At 35.9% G+C, this 23,189-nt stretch overlaps 1 protein-coding gene across 2 annotated transcripts in view; it reads right to left on the bottom strand.

Moving 5' to 3' along the window:
* KCNH7 (potassium voltage-gated channel subfamily H member 7) overlaps positions 1 to 22,524 on the bottom strand; it is a 561,862-nt gene extending 539,338 nt beyond the window's left edge. For both annotated transcript variants that reach the window (XM_003405825.4, XM_010586280.3), the window contains exons 1-2: positions 22,449 to 22,524; positions 20,557 to 20,787 (exon numbers count right to left, since the gene is read on the bottom strand). In XM_003405825.4, the coding sequence (XP_003405873.1) occupies positions 20,557 to 20,787; positions 22,449 to 22,524 (307 nt within the window). The remainder of the gene's footprint in view (positions 1 to 20,556; positions 20,788 to 22,448) is intronic.
* Positions 22,525 to 23,189: the final 665 nt, after the last annotated feature.

Here is a 23,189-nt window from a genome sequence, read left to right as displayed (position 1 = left end):
TCGCTTGCCGAAGTGGGCCACGAGGTCAGTAAGAATGAATGAAACATCCACACGATAAAGCAGAAAGAAGCTGTAATTCATGCAAGTGTTAGCGCTACCCCTACAACAGCAAAAAAAAAAAAAAAATAGTCTTCTGGTTTGTGATAAAGTGTTTGAAAAGAATGAGGAAGAATTGTGTTAAGTATAAGCATTAACAACTATTTATATAGCATTTACATTGTATTAGGTATTATAAGTAGTCTAGAGCTGATTTAAAGTATATGGGAGGATGTGCACAGGTTATATGCAAACACTACACCATTTTATACAAGAGACTTGACCATCTGCAAGTGTTGGTATCTGCTCGGGGGTCCTGGAACCAATCCTCCATGAATACTGAAGGACAACCGTATCATTAACTGGAGTTTCTATGATTGTCCTTCAACTAGTGTCCTCCTGGGCAAAAACGCTGATCATAGCTTGCAGGTTGATGCTGTTTTCAATAACAAGCAATCTCTAAGGATTGTATTCAAAGTCTGTGCTCAGGAAAACAAACACACAAACACCCAAATTCCAAAACTATAGTTGCAACTGGCATATACTGTCCTTTTCTAATTCCTTTTTTCTCCATAGTGAACATGAATTGCCTTTGTGGGATCAGTAAGCCTGGATGATGATAATATTTCTTATGGTCACAAATACAAACATTTCCCAAACTATCCACAAGAGCTCATCACCCAAAACTGCCTGCAGTGCTCATAAGGAAAAATAAGTCAGATTCACTAACTCAAAGAGATCTGCATTCCATTTCATTTCTAATGCCACAGCAGATGCCACAAGAGATATGAGTTCCCATCTCAAAATACTGCAACATAATTTTCTGGCAAATAGTGATGCCTTACTAGTTTATTATACAGTACAAATAGCACCATCCCTTTTCAAGGGATTTAAATCAATTTATAGATTCATATATTTCATTTTTTTTTTATATTTCATGTGTTATATTGGAGGAAAAAAAAGTGTCATGAAAGGTTGTTTAAAAAGCACCCACCAGAGCAAATGAAATGTTCAATGAGGCAATAAAAAGCTATATAATTGCCTCAAACTCAATGAGAAGTGCTGATCTGAAACCCAAGAAGGGTATCCTTAGTCTTCAAGAAAATGAAACTAAATCTTTATTGATTTTTGTAAGAATAGTGCTTGTTTGAGAGCATGAGCTAGAAGACAATACTTTCACTTTATAATGGGAAATGCAGCCCTGTGTTAGCAATTGGAGGACTTGGGCCATAGTCCTGTTGCCAAGTGACACTGGGCAAGTTGCTTGGTCTTGGTTTCCACATTTGTAGAATAAAGGTTCCTTGAAGGGAGGGAGGGAGGAAGAAAGAAAACAGACTGGGAGGCAAGCATGCAATTTTTGGAGCAACTCCACTGTCCACCGGGCCAACCACTGACACACTTTCTAGAAAGCATTAACAGGTGATCCCAGTTGCTTACAATCTTAAAATTTTGCGAGTGTGCAACATTTTATTTCTACATAATATTGTTTTCAATCGACTCATGGGTGGAAATGCCATTATCATTATTATCTTGTTTTCCATGAGGCTTAATCTAGTTACTTCAGAAAAGAGATGAGGCGTAGAAGGCAAAGTAGGCTCCCAGCATTAGCTTCTACTTCTGGAAAAGTAAATCTGTTGTTTGGAACAAAAACCTGCTATCTATACAGTGGAAGCTCTTTCATCTGTTTAACTGTCAATATATGGTTCTCACACAATAAGATATAATGAATTCCAGCGTGGCTGCCTTTGTTACAGGGACAATTAGGGTGTTCTGTTATCCATAATTCATCACTCTTGCTTCAGCTCCAAATAGAACAGTAAACAGATCTAAGGAAAAAATATTCTTTACACTGAAGAATTCATCCTTCTAGGATCATGGTGTCTAGTCTCAGATAACCCTCTTGATTTATACTTGTCAGAAATTTCACTGGCATGCTTTCTTTTGAGGAGAGAGACAGTAATCTTTCTTTCTTTATATGTTGTGTATGTGTATTCTTCTATTATTCCCTCATTTGCCTTGAAGCAGTTTCCCTACTCTGCCTACTCCCCACTACAGGTCCACATAACTTATTTTCTTTGCACCGTATGATTTTATTTTCCTACATTTGAATCTTCCTCCCTGTTTTTCGCCTCTCCATTTCTGTTCATATTTTTTGTCCCCTCCAGTAATAAAAACTTTTTTTTAATACTCTGAAAGTCGTATTTTTTTCACATAATAATTAAACTTTCTAAATAAAATTTAAAGACCATAGGTCCTAATCTAATGTTTACTACATTTAAGGGGAAGATATTATACTCTCCAATTTATTCTAAATCTGCTGGTTCAGTTTATAATCAAAAGAACAAAATTATCAAAATGAAGTTTTCTGTTTATACTAGAGAAGATTTAAAGATTCCAAACTGATACAAGTAATCACAATTATTAATATTAAAAAATAAGACACCTGAACTTTATCCCCAACAAGGATGCAAATATGTGTTCAATAAGCTTTTGACGTTTATTGGATGGCAAGGTACTTAGGATGTAGTGTAAGCTTTCATTATGATAAATGTGAGCAAACTTGCAATCATTAGGAAAATCTTATAAAGTGATGCAATTTTGTGTGCACCAAGTTATAGATGTGGTTTTGAATTGATTTTGAAGCTATTAAACATAAAGAATAAAAGAAAGCGAGAAAAATAAAACGGGTCAAAATGCTCTGATGGATTACGCATACTGGAAAGCAAAGGCGACACTAAAGGAAACTGGTTGCGCTTAATGCTAGTCTCAAACGTCAACGAAATGTTAGGGCTGAATCTCCAATATGCCCATTACTGCCCAGCAGCACACGTAAACATTTTTTTAAGACATACTTATATATTCAACTAATACCATCTCTTCTTGGGGATAGCCATATCGTTTCCAGTACAACTGTGTGTGTGTATGTGTGTGTGTGTATATATATATGTATATAAAATGCTTTCTTTCAATCTCAGAGGAAAGCTCCATCATTCCAGATGTCAGGATTTGGTGAAGAAAAGCATTTGACCACACCAGCAGTATATCTGTGTCTTTTTGGGTTACACTACTAATTTCCTCACAACCCTTCTTTTTTATGTTAAAAAATCCTACTTAAATATCTGCCTTACGACAGAATCCTTTCTAACATTCCAATTTCCCTTCTTTACTGGACCGTGTTTTGTTTTAATTAAACTCTTTGGTTCTGCATCAGAGAAAAATTGACTCATTAAAATGGTCATTTCTGCCCCTTCCCATAATAGAATCTTTAAAAACTACAAGCAGAAATCAATAGAAAGTATCCTACCCTGAATGGCCCACAGATTACTGAAGACCCATTTGCCACTTAAGAATAAAAATAATGCCCTCAAATCAAACTGAGATACCATTTACCAATGTAGAAAATAAGTAAATGTAATTGGTTTAGATATAATTTTAAGATGGTGAAACATTGGATTTAAAATTACAATTCACCACTGTTACAAGGGGTGAGAATGGATACTAAACAGGCTGATGTATATAAAGAATATATTTACTCCTTTAAGGCATTGCTAAAATCTGGGAAAGGGAAGGAAAAAATAAACTAAACTAGTTGTTAATCAATGTGTGACTGCTATTTCTTGAATCACAAACATAAATAAAACCCTGCCTTTAGGGTTTAGAAATTTAAAAAAATATAGACTATGATTTTTACTGCTATGATGAAAATTAAGCCAGAATATTAAATGTTATTCCCCTATACATGGAAGTCTGGAGTCCTGGTGGAGCAGTGGTTAAGCAAACAGCTGCTAGCCCAAAGGGTCACCAGTTTGAATCACCAGCCGCTCCTTGGAAACCCTATGGGGCAGTTCTACTCTGTCCTGTAGGGTCACTGTGAATTGGAATCAACTCAGCAGCAACAGATTTGGTTTTTTTTTTTTTTTTTGGTTATACATGGAAGTAAATGCATAGAATTTAAAGAATGTATTTGACGGCAATGGGTTTTTTTTTTTTTTTCCTTGACAGGAGCCCTGGTGGCATAGTGGTTAAAGCACTCATCTACTAACTGAAAGGTCAGCAGTTAGAACCCACCAACTGCTCTGCAAGAGAAAGATGTTGCAGTCTGCTTCCTTAAGGGTTTACAACTTTGAAAACCCTATGGGGCTGTTCTACTTTGTCCTATAGGGTCACTATGAGTCAGAATCGAGAGGATGGCAGTGGGTTTGGTTTGGATATTTTCTTTGACACTTCCATTTATGTCTCACTGAAGTCTGTGTGATGATTTTATGGTTATAGAAAATACAGTCTGACTCTGAAAGTAAACAGTGATATTAAATCAAGGTAAATTTTATGTACAGTGAAATGCAAGTTTAAGTATACATTTTGTTGAGATTGGCCCATTGTATATGCTCATATAATTTCAATCAAAATACAGAAGAGCCCATCATCCCCAAACATTCCTGTGTACTACCTTCCAATTAGTCCCTACTTGCCGTCACCCACAGGCAACTACTGTTCTTGTTTTCTATCACTACAGATGAGTTTTTCTCAATTTTGAACTTTATATAAATGGAATTATGCAGTATGAATTCTTTTGCTACTGCCTTTTGTTGCTCATCATAATGTTTGAGATTTATTCATTTTGTTCTTATATCAGCAGCTTGTAGGTTATTATTGTTTATTGCTGACTGACACGCCATTGTATGGATATACTACAGTTTATCTATTTACATGTTGATGGGTATTTGAGTTGTTTCCAAATTTCACTTATTTATAAATAAAGTTACTATAAACATTTTATACAAATCATTTTGTGGACATATATTTTCATTTCTCTTGAGTAAAGACCTAAAAGTGGAAATGTTGAATTAAAAAGTAGATGTATGTTTAATTTTATAATGAAACACCAGTTTTCCAAAGTGGTTATACGATATTGTAATCCCATGGGCAATGTACGAGAGTTTCAGTTGCTCTAAATCATCACCAACATTTGGTGTTGTCAGTCTTTTTCATTTCACCTATTCTGGTAGGTATTAAAAAGTATCTTATTCTGGTTTTAAACTACATTCCGCTGTACTTCCTTTTTTATGTGCTTACTGACCATTTGTATTTTCTTTTGTGAAGTGTCTATACAAGCCTTCTGTCCATTTTTTGTAATTGGGTTGTCTTTTCATTACTGACTTGTTGGAGTAACCCAGTATATATATATTCCCTTGCAAAATAAATGTACTGGTAATATTTTCTCTTAGTCTACCATATAATGGGTATTTTGGAAGAGTAAAGTTTTAGATTTTGATGTCTAACGCATCACTTCTTATTCTTATGGTTAGTACGTTTAGTGCTCTTTCTAAGAAATCTTTGCCTACCCAAGGTTAAAAAGACATTTTTCTATTTCCTTTTAGAAATTTTATGACTTTTATCTTTTATGTTTAGGCATATAATCCACATCAAATTAATTTTTGTGAGTCATGTTTCACTTTTCCCCAATATTTTTCAAGTTAATCTGTTGAATTAACTTGGTGTTTTTTTAATCAAAAATCAATAAACTACTATGTTAGAGTCTATTTCTGGACCTTATTCTGTTTCAGTGAACTATTTATCTATACTTATGCCAATACCACTCGTAGACTCACAGCAACCCTATAGGAGAGAGTAGAATTGCCCCACAGGGTTTCCAAGGAGTGCCTGGTAGATTCGAACTGCCAACCTTTTGGTTAGCAGCGGAACACTCAACAACTATGCCACTAGGGTTTCCTGTCTTGGTTACTGTAGCTTCAAAGTAATTCTTGAAATAAGGTAACGTAAGACTCCAGGTTTTTGGTTCTTTTTCATGATTGCTTTGCCTCTTCTAGTTCCTTTACATTTTCATATAAATTTCTGGAATTAGCTTATTAATTTATTTTAAATATGTCTGTTATGATCGATTTAGGACTGCAGATCAGCTTGGAAAGACTGGAGATCTTGACAATGTAGAGATTTTCAATTCTTGAACATGAATTATGTCACCATTTACTTGTTTATCCCTTCATTCTCTTAACAATGTTTGTGGTTGTTTTAGTATAGTGATCTCACAGCATCTTTGTTAAATTTATCTTCAGCAGTTTATGTTTTTGATGTGATTTAAAGGGTATTTTCCCATTTTTTGCCAGTAAAATCAGTGAGTTTTAAACATAACAAATTTAGTTTATTTTTAATAAGACTTATCTTTTGAATTGAAAGTCACGTAAAAACGGTTTGACAAGTAATCAAAGTTATTACCAGCAATAATGGGATAAAGGTGCTTCCGGTCATGCTCTGAGAAGGACATACATCATTTACATATTATACCAGTCAACAATCCAGAACTTGAATCAAGTAATAAGGATTCACCAACAAATTCAAATTGAATATTCCACAAAAGAATGAGCCCGTACCCTTAAAAAATACCAATGTCATGAAAGACAAGAAAGGCTGAGGAACTGGTCCAGGTTAAAAGAGAAAGATGTGCCAGTCTGCTTCCATAAAGTTTACAGCCTCGGAAACCCTATGGGGCAGTCCTACTCTGTGCTACAGGGTCCCTATGAGTCGGAACAGACTCGATGGCAATAGATTAAAAAGAAAACAACCAACTGCAATGCATGATATTGGATTAAATCCTAAATTGTTGAAAACAAATAACATATATTACAAATGGCAAAATTTGAAGATAGAGTATATTTCTTCATAGTATTTTGTCAATGTAAAATTTTCTACACTGGATAATTACTATACTGCAATCATGTAAACTAATGTCCTTACTCTTAAGAGACAAAACATTAAGGTTTTTAAGGATGAAGGGTCAAGATCTCTGCAAGTAATTTTTAAATGACTCAGTAATATAAACAAATAAACAGGCAGAAAATAGTAATATATATAGGTATACACACACATGTATATTTAACATAAATGTAAAGAGAGAAAAAGCAAATGTGGCAAATTACAAACAATAGCTGAATCTGTGTGGTTATAGGGGAGTTCACTGTAATACTTTTTGCAACTCTTTGTAGGTCTGAATATTTCCCAAAATATTTTGAGAAGCCTCCTAACTTAAAGCATATAAATGCCTCAAATTCAGAAATGACACACTTTTCCATCAAGATTGGGCTTACCTCCATGGATGCCGAGAAGACAACCTACATTCAAATCCTGGCTTTCTTAGGTACTACTTGGCTGGCCTTAAGTGAATTACCTTACTTTACCTTTTCCATCTGTGAAATGGGGACAATAATAATGCCTACTTCATACGATGTGATGAGGATTAAATAAGAAATAACACGAAGATTTTAGAAGAAGAGTACTGGCAATAATACTAGTAAATGTTCAGTAAATGATATTTACTATTAATATTACTTAAAGTGTTCAAATCACTCTCCATTACTTAATTTATCCCCAGTTATAGAACTGTATACAAGCTGCCTCAGAGATGATTTAAATAACCCAATCTTTAAACTCATTAGTAAGATACCAGTGTGTACAAATGTAAATAAACTAAAATCAACAAATAGAACAAAACTCCAGAATCTGATTTTTAACTTGAATTAATGTTAAACTGAGAGTGGGCGTGGGGAGGGAGTAATATTCCAATCCTGTAATGACAGAACTTGCAGGATGGCCCAGAGCAGGAGGCTCTGCCTGATTATATTATGATGCCATTACTTTTACAAAAATATGTTCTGGCCTCTTTTAGTCCATGTTTCTTGGAATCTTTAACAGAAGTTAACACAAATAATTTTTGCTGGAATGAAAATGAAATGCCAGGGATTTTCTTTTGTTTGTCTATTCCAAGTATTCCACCATGCAGGTAAGTAGTCAGCCTTTGTCATTATTCTTTATATTTTAAATTCTAATCCCAGAAATTCTAACTAAAATCTCTACATTTTCTCTTCTGGAAAAAAAATTTAAACGTTTCCAAAGATTTTCCAATGCCCATGTAAGAAGTATTTATGAAAACACTCTTGCCTACTCTCTTACATTTGAGATTAATTTTCATTTCTTTACCAGAGTCACAGCTCTCCCAGACATTGAGCTTTATTTTCTATTATTGAATACAAATCAAGAATGACATTATGAAACTTACTGGTAATAATTTAGAGAACATAATGTGTCTCTTACATTTTCAAGAAATTTAGATTAACAACAAAATATAATAACAGAACTCTTTTAAATGAATTATTCTCTGGAGGGAAATTCATCATTAAAGATATTGGCACCCTCCAAGGAGCTAGTAATTAAAACAAAATGCTGTGTAACTCATACTATACTCACATTGTTGTGAATATATTTAAAATAATGAATGTTGGTGGGTATGAAATTTCAGTAGGACACCTTCTGCACACTCTAGAAACATGAACTACAAAGAAATAAGCCTCACAATAGAATGAGAACTGAATGGATACCGCTAACACGGCGGTTTAAGTTATGCATCGTTACTGCCATTTTTTGTGTAGTTCTTCATTCAGGGAGCAAATTCTGAGAAGGGCAATCTGGGAATCTATAAATCCTATTGAGCCTTGGTTAAGTGACATTCATTATAAAGAACACCTGGAGGGAAGACTCCAGAATTGAGTCACAGCTAGAAAGATCAGATTACCTGAGCTCTGTATGTCTTGGTTAAGTAAGGCAGCATAGGAAGAGAGTGATCTTCTGCAGTCATTTCAATGGTATTATATTGGGATAAAGGTAGCAGTTTATCTGACACTGTATTGAGTTTTTGCTGCTTACATATTTGCTCATTGTTTTATTGTATATTTTTGAACAAGTGGTAACATTGATGGTATATATACACATTTAACTTGTATTACATAGTACTGTAGCAGAATGTTTATTACAAACGTATTAGCTTTCATGCCTATCACTTTGTATCTGAGCACAACCATAAAAATTTAAATATATACAATATATAGATGCAAACTACTGAATAAAAACTCTTCACTGATCATGAATTTCATCATAGTTTACATAGATAAGAAATACCAAAAGTACATTTAAATCCAACAAATTATTGAAAAGAAAATGTGAATATGAAAAGGAGTTTTTGAAAGAGTGACCCTCGTGTGAGGGGGGAACATGTAGTCAGCAGGTCCCTGGGTTAGGCAATCCTAAGCACTTTCTTTAAGTAAGAAAATAAATCACCTCAAATATTTTCTACTGGGTTTTTCAATAAACATTTTAGGTTAAATTCAGCAATTGGACAATAAGATACTATTCTTATTGGATCAACCATGATTAAAGAAAATAATAATACAAAATGTTATTATGCAAGGAAATGTATAAGTACATTCTTTTTTGGAGTACAATTTGGCAAGAGGTACTAGAGGTTTCTAAGATACACATGCTCTTCCACATAGCAATTATTCTTCTAGGAGTATATTCTAATGGGAAAAAAAAAGGACAGGTGTGCTAGATGGATGTACACATTCTTGGTATGTTTTATACAATTGTGAAAATTTGGAAACAGTGAAGTATTCAATAATAGAGTATTGTTAGTAATATGCTATGTCCACAATGTAATACTTTGTGGATACTAAAATAATTTATGAACTGTCCACATGATAAATATTATGTACTCATTAAAATATATAAGCTTTCATGCCTGAAGATAAAATTCTCAGTGAGGAAAATAGGCTATAGTTCGGTGTATATGGTGCTACCTTGGTCATGTAAAAATGTGTGTGTGTAGAAGAATTATAGAAAGAATACATGTCATCATGTTAACAGTTGCTATCTATTTGCAAGAATGTAGGTCTTTCTTTTTTCCCTATTTGTTCTCCATGTTTTCTCTTTTTTTCCACAGTGAAGCTAAATCGCTTTGAAAGAGAGAGGGCGGTGAAATCCTGTAACAGAATGTGACTGATGAAGTGTCTTCTGATACCATACAGGTCTTACAAACTCAATCCGTGACTCAGGGCTTGGGAAAAAGAATTAAATGTGTTGGAAAACCAGTGTGAGTATGAGGCTATAGTCAGTGTGTGGAAGGAGATAGTAGAATAAAGCATCAAAATAATTGCAGGGCTTATCAATATTTTATTATGTATATTCAGCTAAGAAGAACCAGGGAAGGCTGGAATGGCTTGCAAACTTGAGCAGACATATTGCCTCTTATTGACCAGTGGATGTCTCATCAGAATCAGCTGACAGCGTCTGCGTAAGGGGTCTATCTATCAGGATTGATCTGACCACTCATTTCTTTCTTTCCAGGCTAACTGAAAAGGAATGATTAGTTGTTATGTCTTTTTAGAAAGTGCTATAGGTTATTAAACATTAGGAAAAACCTGCTTTATAATATGCAAACTGTACAGCAGCAAGTTATTCTCAGTTAATAAACAACATCAGTGATACTTTTAATAATTTTCATACCTAGTACAATGACTGGTACACGATGTTGAGTGAATGAATGGATGAGACTTTTCTAGATCCTGCTACTGCACATTTTCATCTGTAAATAGGTGTATTACTAGTTCTTTTGAATCTATTTTTCACTCTCCCTCCATTTCCTCTATTTTTTAAAAATAAATCCTTTAGTAAGGCCCTTCAAAGAGTTTAAAGTTGAGTAGAAGAGACAGATATGGAAACAAATTATTACAACAAAATACAACATAATCTTATAAGTGTTTTAACAGAAATAAGGGAGAAAAAGTTAAGAAATGTGGAAAAGGCGGTGACTAACTCTGAGTGAATTAAAGAAGACCTAGCAAAGATAAGATTGAAGCTGTGCAGCAGTTTGGTTAAAAGTGGAGAAGAGTGTTGGTGAAGGCTGCAGAGAGGGGTTCCCAGGAGGAGGGAATCCAGCGGGCAAATGAAAGAGTCAAGTGGATAGAGGCCTCTGAGAGGTGCTCAGAGACATAGGACAGTAGGATGCAGAGGTGGAACTGAGTCTGACATTTGGTCCAAGATAAAAATTAGAGGTATTTTAAATAAACTAGAGACTCTCCATATCAGTACATTTATGATTTCCCTTTTAAATACCACTGGTAAATTTTGTCAAATCAAATAACCTTGCCAAGAAACAAAACTTTGTTGTGGGAAGAAGCGTGGACACGGTGAAGCTCTCTGCTGCTGAACTACAGTAACTATATGAATTTTGCTTCCTGACTGCCTGGAAAACGACTTCATAATAGTACATTTGGGGCCTTTAACTAAAATGTCCCCAAAATCTAAGGTGACTGTATAATGTATAGTCCAAAACTGGGACATTTTTAAAAGTAAAACAGCATGCCATTAATAATTACGCAAAGATTACAGGCATAAACTAGCTATCTTCATTCCACTGAAATCTAACTCCCTGTCAGATAGACATTCATTTTGATTGACACAATCCTGTTTAAAAGCAAAATAATAATAATAATAATAGTAAATTTTTAAAAAGCAAAATACCTATGGTAAAGCTTACTTCATTCATTCTTTGGTGTGAATTACATCCATCTGATCGACAGCTTGGATGATAATAATAATAAAATCTATGAATAAGAACTATAGTAGGAACATACGTGATGGGGTACAGTGAGGTTTAAACAAGCGTATCATTTCGAAGACAATATTTTAGCATTTTCAAGGGTAGGAAAATCTGGATTTTAAACCTTACCTCAACCTTGATCTGTAATAATTAGCATTTTACTTACCTTCTCTGAACACCAATTTAACTAATCTGTAGAATGGGATAATGTCTACCCCCAAAACTCATGAAAATCAGATAAAGTAATTTATATAAAAAGCCAGTCACAGAGCCAGTAATATTAACTGGAGCTCAATTAATGTTAGTCCTCTGACCTCTTTGGGAGAAGATCTAAGTTGTTTGCGGCACTATGATCCCTAGACCACAACCATGGGGATTAAAACTTGGAGAACAAGGAAGAGGCATTCAGAAAGGAATTTTGAGACTCATCTATGACAAAATCAGATAAAGAAATACAGGGATTAGAAACCATAATTAGGTGGTTGATTTGGAGATTATCTATGGATTTTCTTTTATTGCTCCAAGACAATCCTCCCCCTTATCTCTGGCTATATGATAATCAATAGTAATGAAACTATAGAGCCTTAAACTCATAAACTATGTAGTGCTATTGTTCTCAGAAAAGGTGGCAGCTTAGTATAGCTGACACAGCAGGCATCAGAGAAATAGACTTTTCAGGCACATCCATTGTGTATAAAAGGCAAGAATGAACATATAGCTAAAGATCAACTGATTAGTATTATTAAAGAAAATAAAATGTGTGTTTAGGATTGTTTAGCAAAACCAGAAAAATCTATACTAATTTAGCTAAAAGAGTCAAATGGGAGCCTGGTTTAAAATTATGCACACAACAGACAACATACACATTGCATAGTTCTAATACTGATTTTATCAAATTTATACGGTTTTAATTAGCACGTTCATATACAATAGGATTGGGAATTTAATATGCGGCTTTCTGTAAGACCAATGGTTGCTTGTGTGTTTTCTAAAAAAAAAAAATTATCATATAAATGTCTTATTTAGTTTGTCCTAAATTTCGTTCTTTGAGAGATTGCTTATGAAACCACCACTAATTGTATATTTTCATTTTTGTCATCACACCCATCCTCTTGGGTCATTAATACAGACTTTATTAAAATGAATTAAAAAGGGTGTTTTGAGCATAGAAGTTAAGGGTTTCTATAAGAGGTGGCAGACACCTTGAGTTGTCTTGAGCTCACGTGGCTATTACGTTTCTCATAACCAATATGTCAAACAATGCACAAGAGTTAATGTCTTTCTGTACAAACAAACAAAAAAACAACAAATAAAAGCACCCATAATGATCCCAAGAGAAGCTGGGGAGAAAAAAAAACAACAGAAAAAGGAAAATAATAAAACCAGCAATGGCGAGAGTCCCCCTGCTGTAACAGTGTCTTCTGACTGTTCACCCTGAAAGAAGAGGCAAGTAAACAAAAGCAATGTGCCTCAGGGAGTCTTGGGTGCCTTGACTGGGGTGGTCCAGTTTTATATCATTTTACAAACTGAGCAGACTAAGGACAGAAATGCACCCACGATCCTCGCTCAATCTTCCCCCAGGTTCCTGCCCACCAAGTACCAGCTAAGGTTGTTTTAACCCATTTTAGGTATAGAAAGTAACATCAGCCATTCCACAAAACAATGGAAGCCAAGAAAACGACATATTTGTACACAAACAGAACTACTTTAACTGCACAGAGAGCACAGGGCTGCCTCTGCCATGACAGGCGCCGTCCACAGAAAGAGCACTTTTATTTTATGAGTTATTCCACATAAAGAGGAGGAAAAAGATATTATGAAATGTCCACTTATGGCCAGAGGAGCCTAGTACTTGGTTTTCCTGTAACCCACCTATGAAAAAGGGCAATTCGACATTCTTAACTGTTCAGTAATAGGACATCTTTTCTCACTATGGTAACTAATGTCTTAACTGCTGCCAGGCCCTATCACTTCTTGGCAATTCAGTACTATCGCTAAATGCAAGCAGCAAAGAAAGAAAACACTAATTTGATAATAGGAACAAATAAATGAATGAATAAAAAAATTTAAAAAATTTATTACTTTAAATTTTACTCCCTCATTAACTGTGTGGCCCTGAGATCAAGCTTCATTGTCAATTAAGAATTTTCAAAGAAAACACTAAGGAATGAGAGACTGCAGTAGGTAAAAAACGCCAATACTGGGGAATTCATGCAAGCAGTAGAGTAACTGTGTCAAACACAGCAATGAAATCAAGTTAGAAGAGACCTTTGGTTGGGTTTGACTATTAGAGATTGTTGGAGACACTAGTGAGAGTCATTTTGGTGGGGTGGTGAGTGACACTTGGTGCATAGGTAACTGGTTAATTACCTTTCTAACTCTATATAAAATAGTTTCATAGTTATTTGTATAGTTAGTGGTTAAGAAGATGATTTTTCTTTAATAGCTTATTAAACAAAGAAATAAACGGTCGTAAATAAAATTAAGGGGAAGACTGTTTTTAAGCATGGAAAATAAGAAAAATCAAAACATCACACTTCTTCTACAGCCAGTTTTCCCATGATTCCCTGATTATAATCTGTTTGTAGTTTCCTGAGTTCCATGGTACCATTTCTCATCCTCTTTTCACTCTGAGCACCCACTTGGTACCAGACACTCTTCCATACCTTCTGGACACAGAAATTAATAAGACATGGCCTTTCCTCTGAAGGAGTTCAAAAAATAGATAAAATTAGCTACAATATTATGTAATAATAGGCAGTACACTCCAGGTGTTGCACTGTAGTCAAGAACCAGGTGTTATAAAGACACAGACCAAAAACCCTGTTACCATCATAACAGCCCTATAGGACAGAGTAGAACTGCCCACATAGGGTTTCCAAGGAGTGGCTGGTGGATTTGAACTGCTGACCTTTTGATTAGCAGCCAAGCACTTAACCACTGCACAGAGGAGGGTTAAATTAATGCTCTGGAGCAGGCACTGGGGGCATCAGGAAGGGCTTTACAGAGGAATCTTTTGATCTGTCTCTGTAGAGATGATAAGGTTTCTTTAAGGTGAGAAGCTGAGGGCAATGTATTCAGACTTTGGGCTTTTTATTATAGATAAAGAAAAACTGGAAGAGTGAGCAAAGTGTTAGTGGCATAAAAGTACATGGCGTATTTGAAAACTCTAAGCAGTCAAGTGTGATTGGAACATAAGGTCTGTAGGAGAAAAGGAATTGGAAAGATATTCAATTAATTGATATTTATTTAGCACATACACTGCATGAAATCATGCCAGAATTAATGTTATATGCTTTTTTTGTATTGTAACACTTTCAATCATCTCAACAGCCAGCAAATAGGTGTTATTCTCCAAATGTATATCAGGAAAGGAAGCTGAGGCATCGAGGAAGTAAACTTGATCAAGTTCACCTAGCTAAATATCAGAGCTGGGAATCAATCTTGGATCTTCTAAACGTACCCTACTTGAATTGTACCAAGCATCCCGCTAAGGACTCAAGAACTACCTCACGAGCTTTAACAAGGTCAGATAGGTTTTTAAGCCAATTTTTTTAACACATAAGGTGCATTGAGTAGCAGTACGGCCAAGTTGTTAAGGGCCCAGGCTCCACCACTTACAAGCCATGTGTGATTTGGCAAGCTACTCAGTTCTCTGGGTTTCAGTGTTCTTCCCATAAATGGGGATGATAAGAGTATAAACCTCATGGAATTGTTGCATCATATAATTTAATACATGAAGTTCACCTACAGTAATGCTTGGCTCCAAGTTAAGTCTCAGTGTATGTGATTTGTGCAGCAGGAATAGCTCCCTGATGGCACTATGGAGAGCTGATTAAAGAGGGAAGAAAAGTGGAGGCTTCAATACTCGAAAAAGAGCATAAGGAATGCTTCAACCAGGACACTGACGGTGGCATGGAGAAGTGGGCGTAGCATTGGAAGATATTTCAGATGTAAGCCCTAGAAGGAAGTGGTGACCGATAGCATTTAGAAAGCAGAGGGAGAGAAAAAAAACAAAGAAAAAATAGAAAATCACACTGAGGTGTCTAGTTTGGATGGCCAGATGAATGGTGATGCCTCAACACCTCACACTTCAACTGTTAACTTTCCTGTGGTTCAATTATCCTAGGACGCCCCTTGTTGGACGGCTGCCAGCTCTCCTCACTGGCTGGCTGCCAGCAAGTGATTCAGTGACTATTTATAGCAGAAAAAAAAATCAAATAGAAGCAAGTTCCTCCCACTGAAGCCTAGCCTAGCCTGTAGCCCTAAACTGACCTTGTTCTTAAGCCCCTTGAGTGTGAAAACAACTGAGTGGTTATCTCTCAAGCCAGCAGACAGTGTGGCTTCTTTTTAGCACCAGAGACGCTTAGAGTTATGGTGCTGGCAGGTGGTGAAAGGGGCTGTGAACACAGATCATCCACAGTTTCAGGACATTTTGGTTTCACTCAGGACAGTGCCAAAATAAAATTTTCAAAATGTGAGGAAGAGTGTTTCTTGAGAACTATTTTTTATTAACAAATAAAACTGATCAAATTTAAATTGTACATAATATCCAGAGTCCATAAGATGCTATAAAGCTTAGGTTACTGAGGAGTTTGGGGATTACTATTGTTACAATGCGTTTTGGATAGAACATGGAAATACATAAAGTTAAAATGAACACCAAGAGCAAATTCTAGGCAAGATACACTCTAAAAATTTTTCTCATTGCTGGAATTACACACACATAAAATATATTTCTATTCTAGTCTGAAAACTACCATCTGTGTCTACTTATAATCCAGGAATTAGGGGAGCTAAACACTTCATATACCACATCACTTATATAAAGCTATTACCATAAGATTTATTTTAAACTATTAAAATTTTAATGATGCTAAATTTATTCATTAAGTTATTATTAATTAGAAAGGACAAAAGGTAGCAGGATATGTACATATACAAGTTTATTTCAGAATTGGGAAAAAGACAAAGCAGGGTAACTGACCCAAATTCTAAAGGTTTCCATTTATACAAAAAGCTTCTTCATTTTATAGCCTATATATTCTTTTTTGGGGGAAAACCCTGGTGGCTACAGCTGCTAACCAAAAGGTCAGCAGTTTGAATCCACCAGGTGCTTCTTGGAAACTCTATGGGGCAGTTCTACTCTATCCTACAGGGTCGCTATGAGTCAGAATTGACTCGAAGGCAATGGGTTTTTTTAATATTCCTTTTTCTTTAAAAACAATTTCCTGAGAACGTACTGAGGTGTAGAAGATAGAAATGAACATTAGTAACTCTGTAATACAAATATCCTCCTTTGCATCTTTCCCCTGTTCCTCCAGTGCCTAATACAAAACCTTGCAGAGAGGTGGCACTTCACAGACATCTTCACCTTTACTCATGGCAACACAGCACTTGCCATGAGGTCTTTCCCCATAACTATGAGAGTACATTTAATATTGTCAAACCAAGACCTCTTCTGAGTTTAGCTAAATTAAATACTGCCTCTGGGACTTTGTACTGATCCCAGCATGACCGGCACCCTGTCTAGATCAAGAAAAGACTTCTCTCAGCCCCTTTTTATTCTTCGGTTCTTTAAGCAGCACAATGGTAGGGAAAGTAGCACTGTAAGCCTCCCATTTGTTAACAAAACTGCCTTTGTACTGTGACTGAAGGCACAATTGCAAAATATAGGAATACCGTGACTTCTAAAATTAATGCATTTAAACCATTCTTTCTTACTGAGTAAAGATCTTTATTTTTCTTGGAGAAATTTATTTTTATATTCCAAATGTTTAGAGTTGTTTGATAATTTAAAGTCAAAATCACGTATCAAAATATGTCTGAAGTAGTTTAGCACTTCAACTAGCTAGCTCTATTCCACAGTCCACCCAAACCAGATAAGCAGTAAATTCAGGGAAGACCAACTACTCTTTTCTCTTTACTATGAACATCATCTCCAAAACTATGCACTAGTTAAGAACTGAAGCATTTGCTGTTTCCCAGTCACTACTGCTAAAAAGGTATTACACTATGAAAACATATGACCGTCCTTATAAAAGCCTCAGTGTAATTGTAGTTTTTTATAATTAGTTTTATGTCAAAAGATTTACAGCTTTATCACTTCAAGTAATATTTCACAGCTGCCAAGAACAATTTATGCAATAATGACTTAAACTGCAGAATAGAATCCTCAAAGGAAAGGCTGTCAAATAGTCCTACTGCAGGTAACTTGGTTTTTTAAAAATTGATATTCTGATAAACAAGGAGTACAACTGTATCTAGTAAAATCATGGAAAAGGAGCATGGTAGGAAGAGTTGCTTCACGATGGTGACCATGCAGCTCACTGTGTACTGACAGCACCAGTATGAACTCATTGCATAGACCATGAACTTAAACTGCTTACAAAGCCTCTGAGCCCCTTTGAAAAATAAGCTTTTGGGAATAATGCCTTGTCTATATTTTTGCTATGCCAGTATGAGTGAATGGGAAAAAAAAATGGAAATAGAATATCTCAACTTTTTGTTAATTTTCTCATTGTGCTTATTATATCGCTCCTCATATTCCTATGAAATGCTAAATAAAGAATAAGGAAGGATTTTCTGCATTCACTTAAGAAACCAAGAACCTCTTAAAAGCAAACGATCTCAATAATAAAGAATTAAGGAAACTTTCAGAAGCAAACCAATGGAAATATTGATGCTTTTTTCCCTTCCTGCTTTTATAAATATAGAGTGGCTAACAGGTCTTTAATAGGCAAGACTTGGAAAGCATTTGAACTTTACAAGCTCTGACTGATTTTGCAGTTGCCATGTGAATAAAACCAATATACCCTGAAGATTCTATTCAAGGTACCTGTACCAGTAGCAAAAGCGCAACTTTATTATATTCAAAGCAAATAAGCAAGATCATATCTTCATCATCTAAAAAGGTCATTCAAACTACTCTTTTTCGCTGGGAAAAAAAAAAAGAAAAAGCTTGGCCTATCACTTCATGTTTTCCATATCAATTAAAACTAAGGAAACAGAGTTTGCCATTGACTCTAAAGGTATCCAAGTCCTTGTAAACGAAATCACATCTGAAAATGAAGCCAACAGAAATAAAATCATCACCAAATATAGATGTTTCTATCTAAACAAACTTATAAATAAGAATTCCTTGTCCAAAAATAGGGAAATTTTAATTTGTATAACCAAGCAAATCAGATAGGAAGATCTGCACTAGTTAGTCCACTAGCATCATCACTACAGATATTTTTACACTCATATTTGTGATTTCACATTAGGTGTTTTGAGATAATTTTACACACTCATATTATACAAGTTTACCAACTTTCCAAACATCACCATTCCTCTTGCAGTGTAATAAGTACGATTTCCATTTGAAAACACTGTCCAGAAAATATAGTTAGATCTATGTGATTTGGAGAGTCCAGATATTTTTAAAGTTCAATTCTGCGATTTGAAAAAAAAATTCTGAAATCGTCCCCCCCAAAAATGACCAAACATGTACCAACATTTCCTGCAGTAACCACAATATAGGCTGTATCGACATCATGTTAAAGATTCACATGGGGGAAAAAAAAAATCTCACACATTCAAGTTATTCTGAAAGTCCAGATTGTTGGCATCAGATGCACGAAAGAGATGAGTTGCATTTGGGTAGTGAGAACTTCAGTCCAAGAAATGCTTTCAAGACAACAGACCAATTAGGCTATTTCTAGTATGCCAACACTACTGATTGAAAAGTGAAAACAACATTGAAAACAACTTTAAAAACAACCTTTATGCTATTTGATAATCATATAATTGTTTTTATACCACATTAATCCAAAGTTAGACAAGTCTGTTTATTTCCAATAATACTTCGTTGCACATACACACTGAAGTTGATGTTCAGGAAAATCCAGTTATTAAGAATTGTACATTTTCAATCATGAAACATTTAATTATAAGAAAATAAAAGGAAGAATTAAACCTTATCCCTGCTGGAATTTTTCCTCTGTAGCTTACCAAATGATGAGTCATTACATGATCTAGGCTATAGCACAACACACATTTATAAAAACCATAAAAGTTTTCAAAAATCAGGATAGATACCCCTCCACCTCACTAATTTCTGTCAATCAAGAAGAAATAGATGACGATGCAATATCAACAAAATTGACTAGAGTGCATGTTTTTTAATCAGTTTGCCTTTAAGTCCTAAACTGCTAAATGCCATTAAGTGTGCACATTTGAGAATGTATATACCTTAAAATGGGTATGTCTGAATATTTTAGACACACGAGTTTAAGTATACAGTATATTTAGTGCACGCATGTCCATTAAATGTGTCTTTTTTTTAAAAAAAACTGTTATAGTTCTAATATATTTATGCCCCCAGAACAAACCTCAAAGAAGGAACAGTGCCCTTGCAGTTGAGGTATGACCTTAAAGTTTGAGATCCCAGTTATGCTGCATCTGTAAAAGTGGATACTTTTCTCCATTTCTTATTTTAGGACAAATCTTGAATTTATGAACAGCCTTTATTACTTGAACATACATTAAGTTTATTGGGTCAGTTTCAGGTGTCCCTGTAGGTCATCCTTAATCTTGTATAAAAAGAAGTGAAAGAAACAGAAGTGTTACCTATGAAATAAAGCTGAGTATCCAAGAAACACTTATGATATAACTATAGTAGTTTTAGTTTCAGATAGACAATTTTCAACAAGACTTGTTTTGCGGAATATTTTCAAATTCAAGCAAATAAAACTCAATACTTTTCTCCTAGTCTTTATAGCATGCCTTGGAAAGGGGAGATGGTATAATTAGAAGACTGATTTATGACATTTTGGACTCAGTGACATTAGGTTACTATACTTTATAAGAGTTCAGAGTACCCTTCTTCAAAGAAGACACAGTTCCTTCTAGTCCACTAATGTGAGTATCCTTACTTCTTGGATCCTAAAATACTATAAGCAAATCATATATCCACTATTTAAATAGTTGAGCCTTCTCTACATATGAACTTTCAGTAATCAGTTGTCAAAATTTCATTTCAGTGGAATCAAACGATTAAATACGAGGAAACCTAAATGGGTAAACGTTACCATTTTTGTGATAGTAGGTGACCTCCACTTTCCTCTCCTCTGATCCCAGCAGTGCTTGGGCAATTTGGGCAATATCATGCCTCTTGGTCTCAGGCCCATGGAGAAAGTCGCAGGTGCAAGGCTTCTGCATGACATCTGGCCTGGAGAACCCAGTCATCTCACAGAATCCATCGTTGCAGTAGATGATGGCACAGTTCTGCACCCTGGCATTTGCAATGATAAATTTTTTATCTGTAATAATAAAATAGTAAGACATCTTTTAAAAAGCTTTTACAAGATTTTCATAAACACTGGAACAACTTATTATGTAATAGGAGGTTTGAAATGGAGGTGCTCCCCCAAATTGCTAACTGCCCAGACCTTTAAAAGAAAAAGAAAAAAAACTTGAAACTTGAAATTAATAGCCCTAAGTGATTTTAACAAAAAGTATTAAAGAGCCACTCTTCAAATTACGAGAACATAATTTCCCAAATAGTTTAGTTTTCAAACCCTGTAGCTCTCAGGGGTTCTAACGCACACTCAGAACAAGAAGTTGGCTCTTTGATATTTCCAGAATATATTTAATTGTGAAGTAAATATTTTCAAGGCCCAAACAGTGAAACATCCTGTAGCTGTCACATTTCTCACTTCAACCTTGGTCCTTAAAGTACAACTTCCTCAAAGTAGCTATTATTCTTGGTTTTGGTTTTTCTCTATCCCTAGAAGGCATTTATAAGGCATACCACACACATGTTATTTTTAAAACTATTTTAGCTTTAGCAATGGAACAATTTCAAATTTATTAGCAGCTCGGTAATACAAAGGTTCACCTTTTTATAGTATATATTTTCCAGAAGATTACAGTATTTATACTATACAGTAAATATTGTGTTAGAATCTTTTCATTTTTACTTTGGAAGAGCCCTGAATTTTTGTATAGTGGTAGAAATTTTAATACGTAAGATTTATTAATTTTGCTCACTGATTATATTTACTATTTCCAGATAGAATGTGAAGCTGAACACACAAGTTTATTTTGTACACAAGTTACCAGATTCTTACACCATTAAATACAATACCAAACAACTGCAAAATACACAGCATAAACCGGTGTTAGTGTAGTTTTAAGAAAAGGACAAATACAAATTAGCAAGTACAGAATCTCAAACTAATGTATTTCTATAACAACAATAATTCATTCTTCATGAAAACATTGTATTTCTCTGGTGGATTTATTTATTACACTTAGATTTCTAAATTTCTAGATGGAAATTTTAAGAGGATAATAAAGGGGCAAAAATAAATCTTTTGAATAATGAGCTATTTGCATTGGGAACCAGCAGGGACCAGCGACTGCTTTTCCAAATTATCTTGCTTGGGGTATATTTGCATTGATTTAATGCAAAGTTTAGCGTCTATAAACTAAGAGCCAGCACGCTTCCCTGTCATGCCACAGCCCTGCAATTTAGTCAAGGTAAAATACAGTTTGCATAGCCATTTACATCGCTGCTACCATCTACATTCTCTTGTTCCTGTAGTGTGCTTTGCCCTGCTCCTGACTTTAAAAAAAAGTCTACAATAAAACAACCTCTAAATGTAAACCCATGTTATCCCGGTACGTTCCCTTTAAGATAGTAGAATAGTAGGACATTAAGGAGCGAGGCAGATAATGGAACAGTGGGAGAGGAGGGATCAAATTGCCTGCTATAATGGAGACCATAATCTAAAATGTAAATCAAAATTAATATCGGGGCAGAACACTCCCGCTGCCATCCGAACCTCCTGGCTCGGTTGCCCAGGGCTTAACTTGACAGAGCCTGGAGTTGCCGGTCCCCGCAGCTTGTAAGCGGCGGACGCCAAGCGCACTATCAAAGCAGAAAGCGAGGGAGAGAAAAGAAAACAAATAAACTTACTTTGCCCTTCAAATTTCCGTATGATGGTCCCCAAAAATGTGTTTTGTGGTGCCACATGCCCCCTGCGAACAGGCATGTTGACCCCGGTCTTCTGAGGAGCGCTCCCCGCGAGCTCCGGAGTTCTCCCGGGATCTCTCCTCGGCTAGAGCCCAGGCCAGCGCGCGAGCCGCTCTTTGTGGCAGAGCATCCTCTTTGGAAACCAGAAATCTCTTCCCATTAGCACCACTTTTAGACACCCGCTTTCCCCGCCGGAGTCCAATCCATTCCCCTCACCTTCGGGAGGGGGCCTTGCACCGAACTGCCGCGGGTGAGAGGCTTTGGGGGTGGGGAGAGGGAAGGAGGCGGGGTGAGGGGAGGTGGCGGGGGAGGGAAGAAGGGAGGGGACGGTGGGGGTGGGTGGGGAGAGGGGGGCGGGGAGTCACAAGGGCAATCGATCTGTTTCTCTTCTCCCAAACAGCGCCAATTTCCCGGTGCAAATGGGCTTAACCTGGCGGTTGCCCAGAGCTGTGGGAATGGTTGGGGGGATGGAAGACTTGTGAAGCTCTTGCAGGAAGGGGAGGAAGAAAAGAAAGCGGGGAGTGGGGTTGACGTTTCTATCCCCGCCCTCTCCCCCTGCACACACACACACACACACACCACACACACACACACACACACACACACACACACACACACGCTCCCTTTATCCCGAGAGCTTGGAGCTTGGGCGCCGCCACAGCTCGGATTACTCAAGCGTGCTTT

Source organism: Loxodonta africana, chromosome 6 (assembly GCF_030014295.1).
Source record: "Loxodonta africana isolate mLoxAfr1 chromosome 6, mLoxAfr1.hap2, whole genome shotgun sequence".
NCBI lineage: Eukaryota > Metazoa > Chordata > Mammalia > Proboscidea > Elephantidae > Loxodonta > Loxodonta africana.
This window is presented reverse-complemented; position numbering and strand designations above follow the sequence as displayed.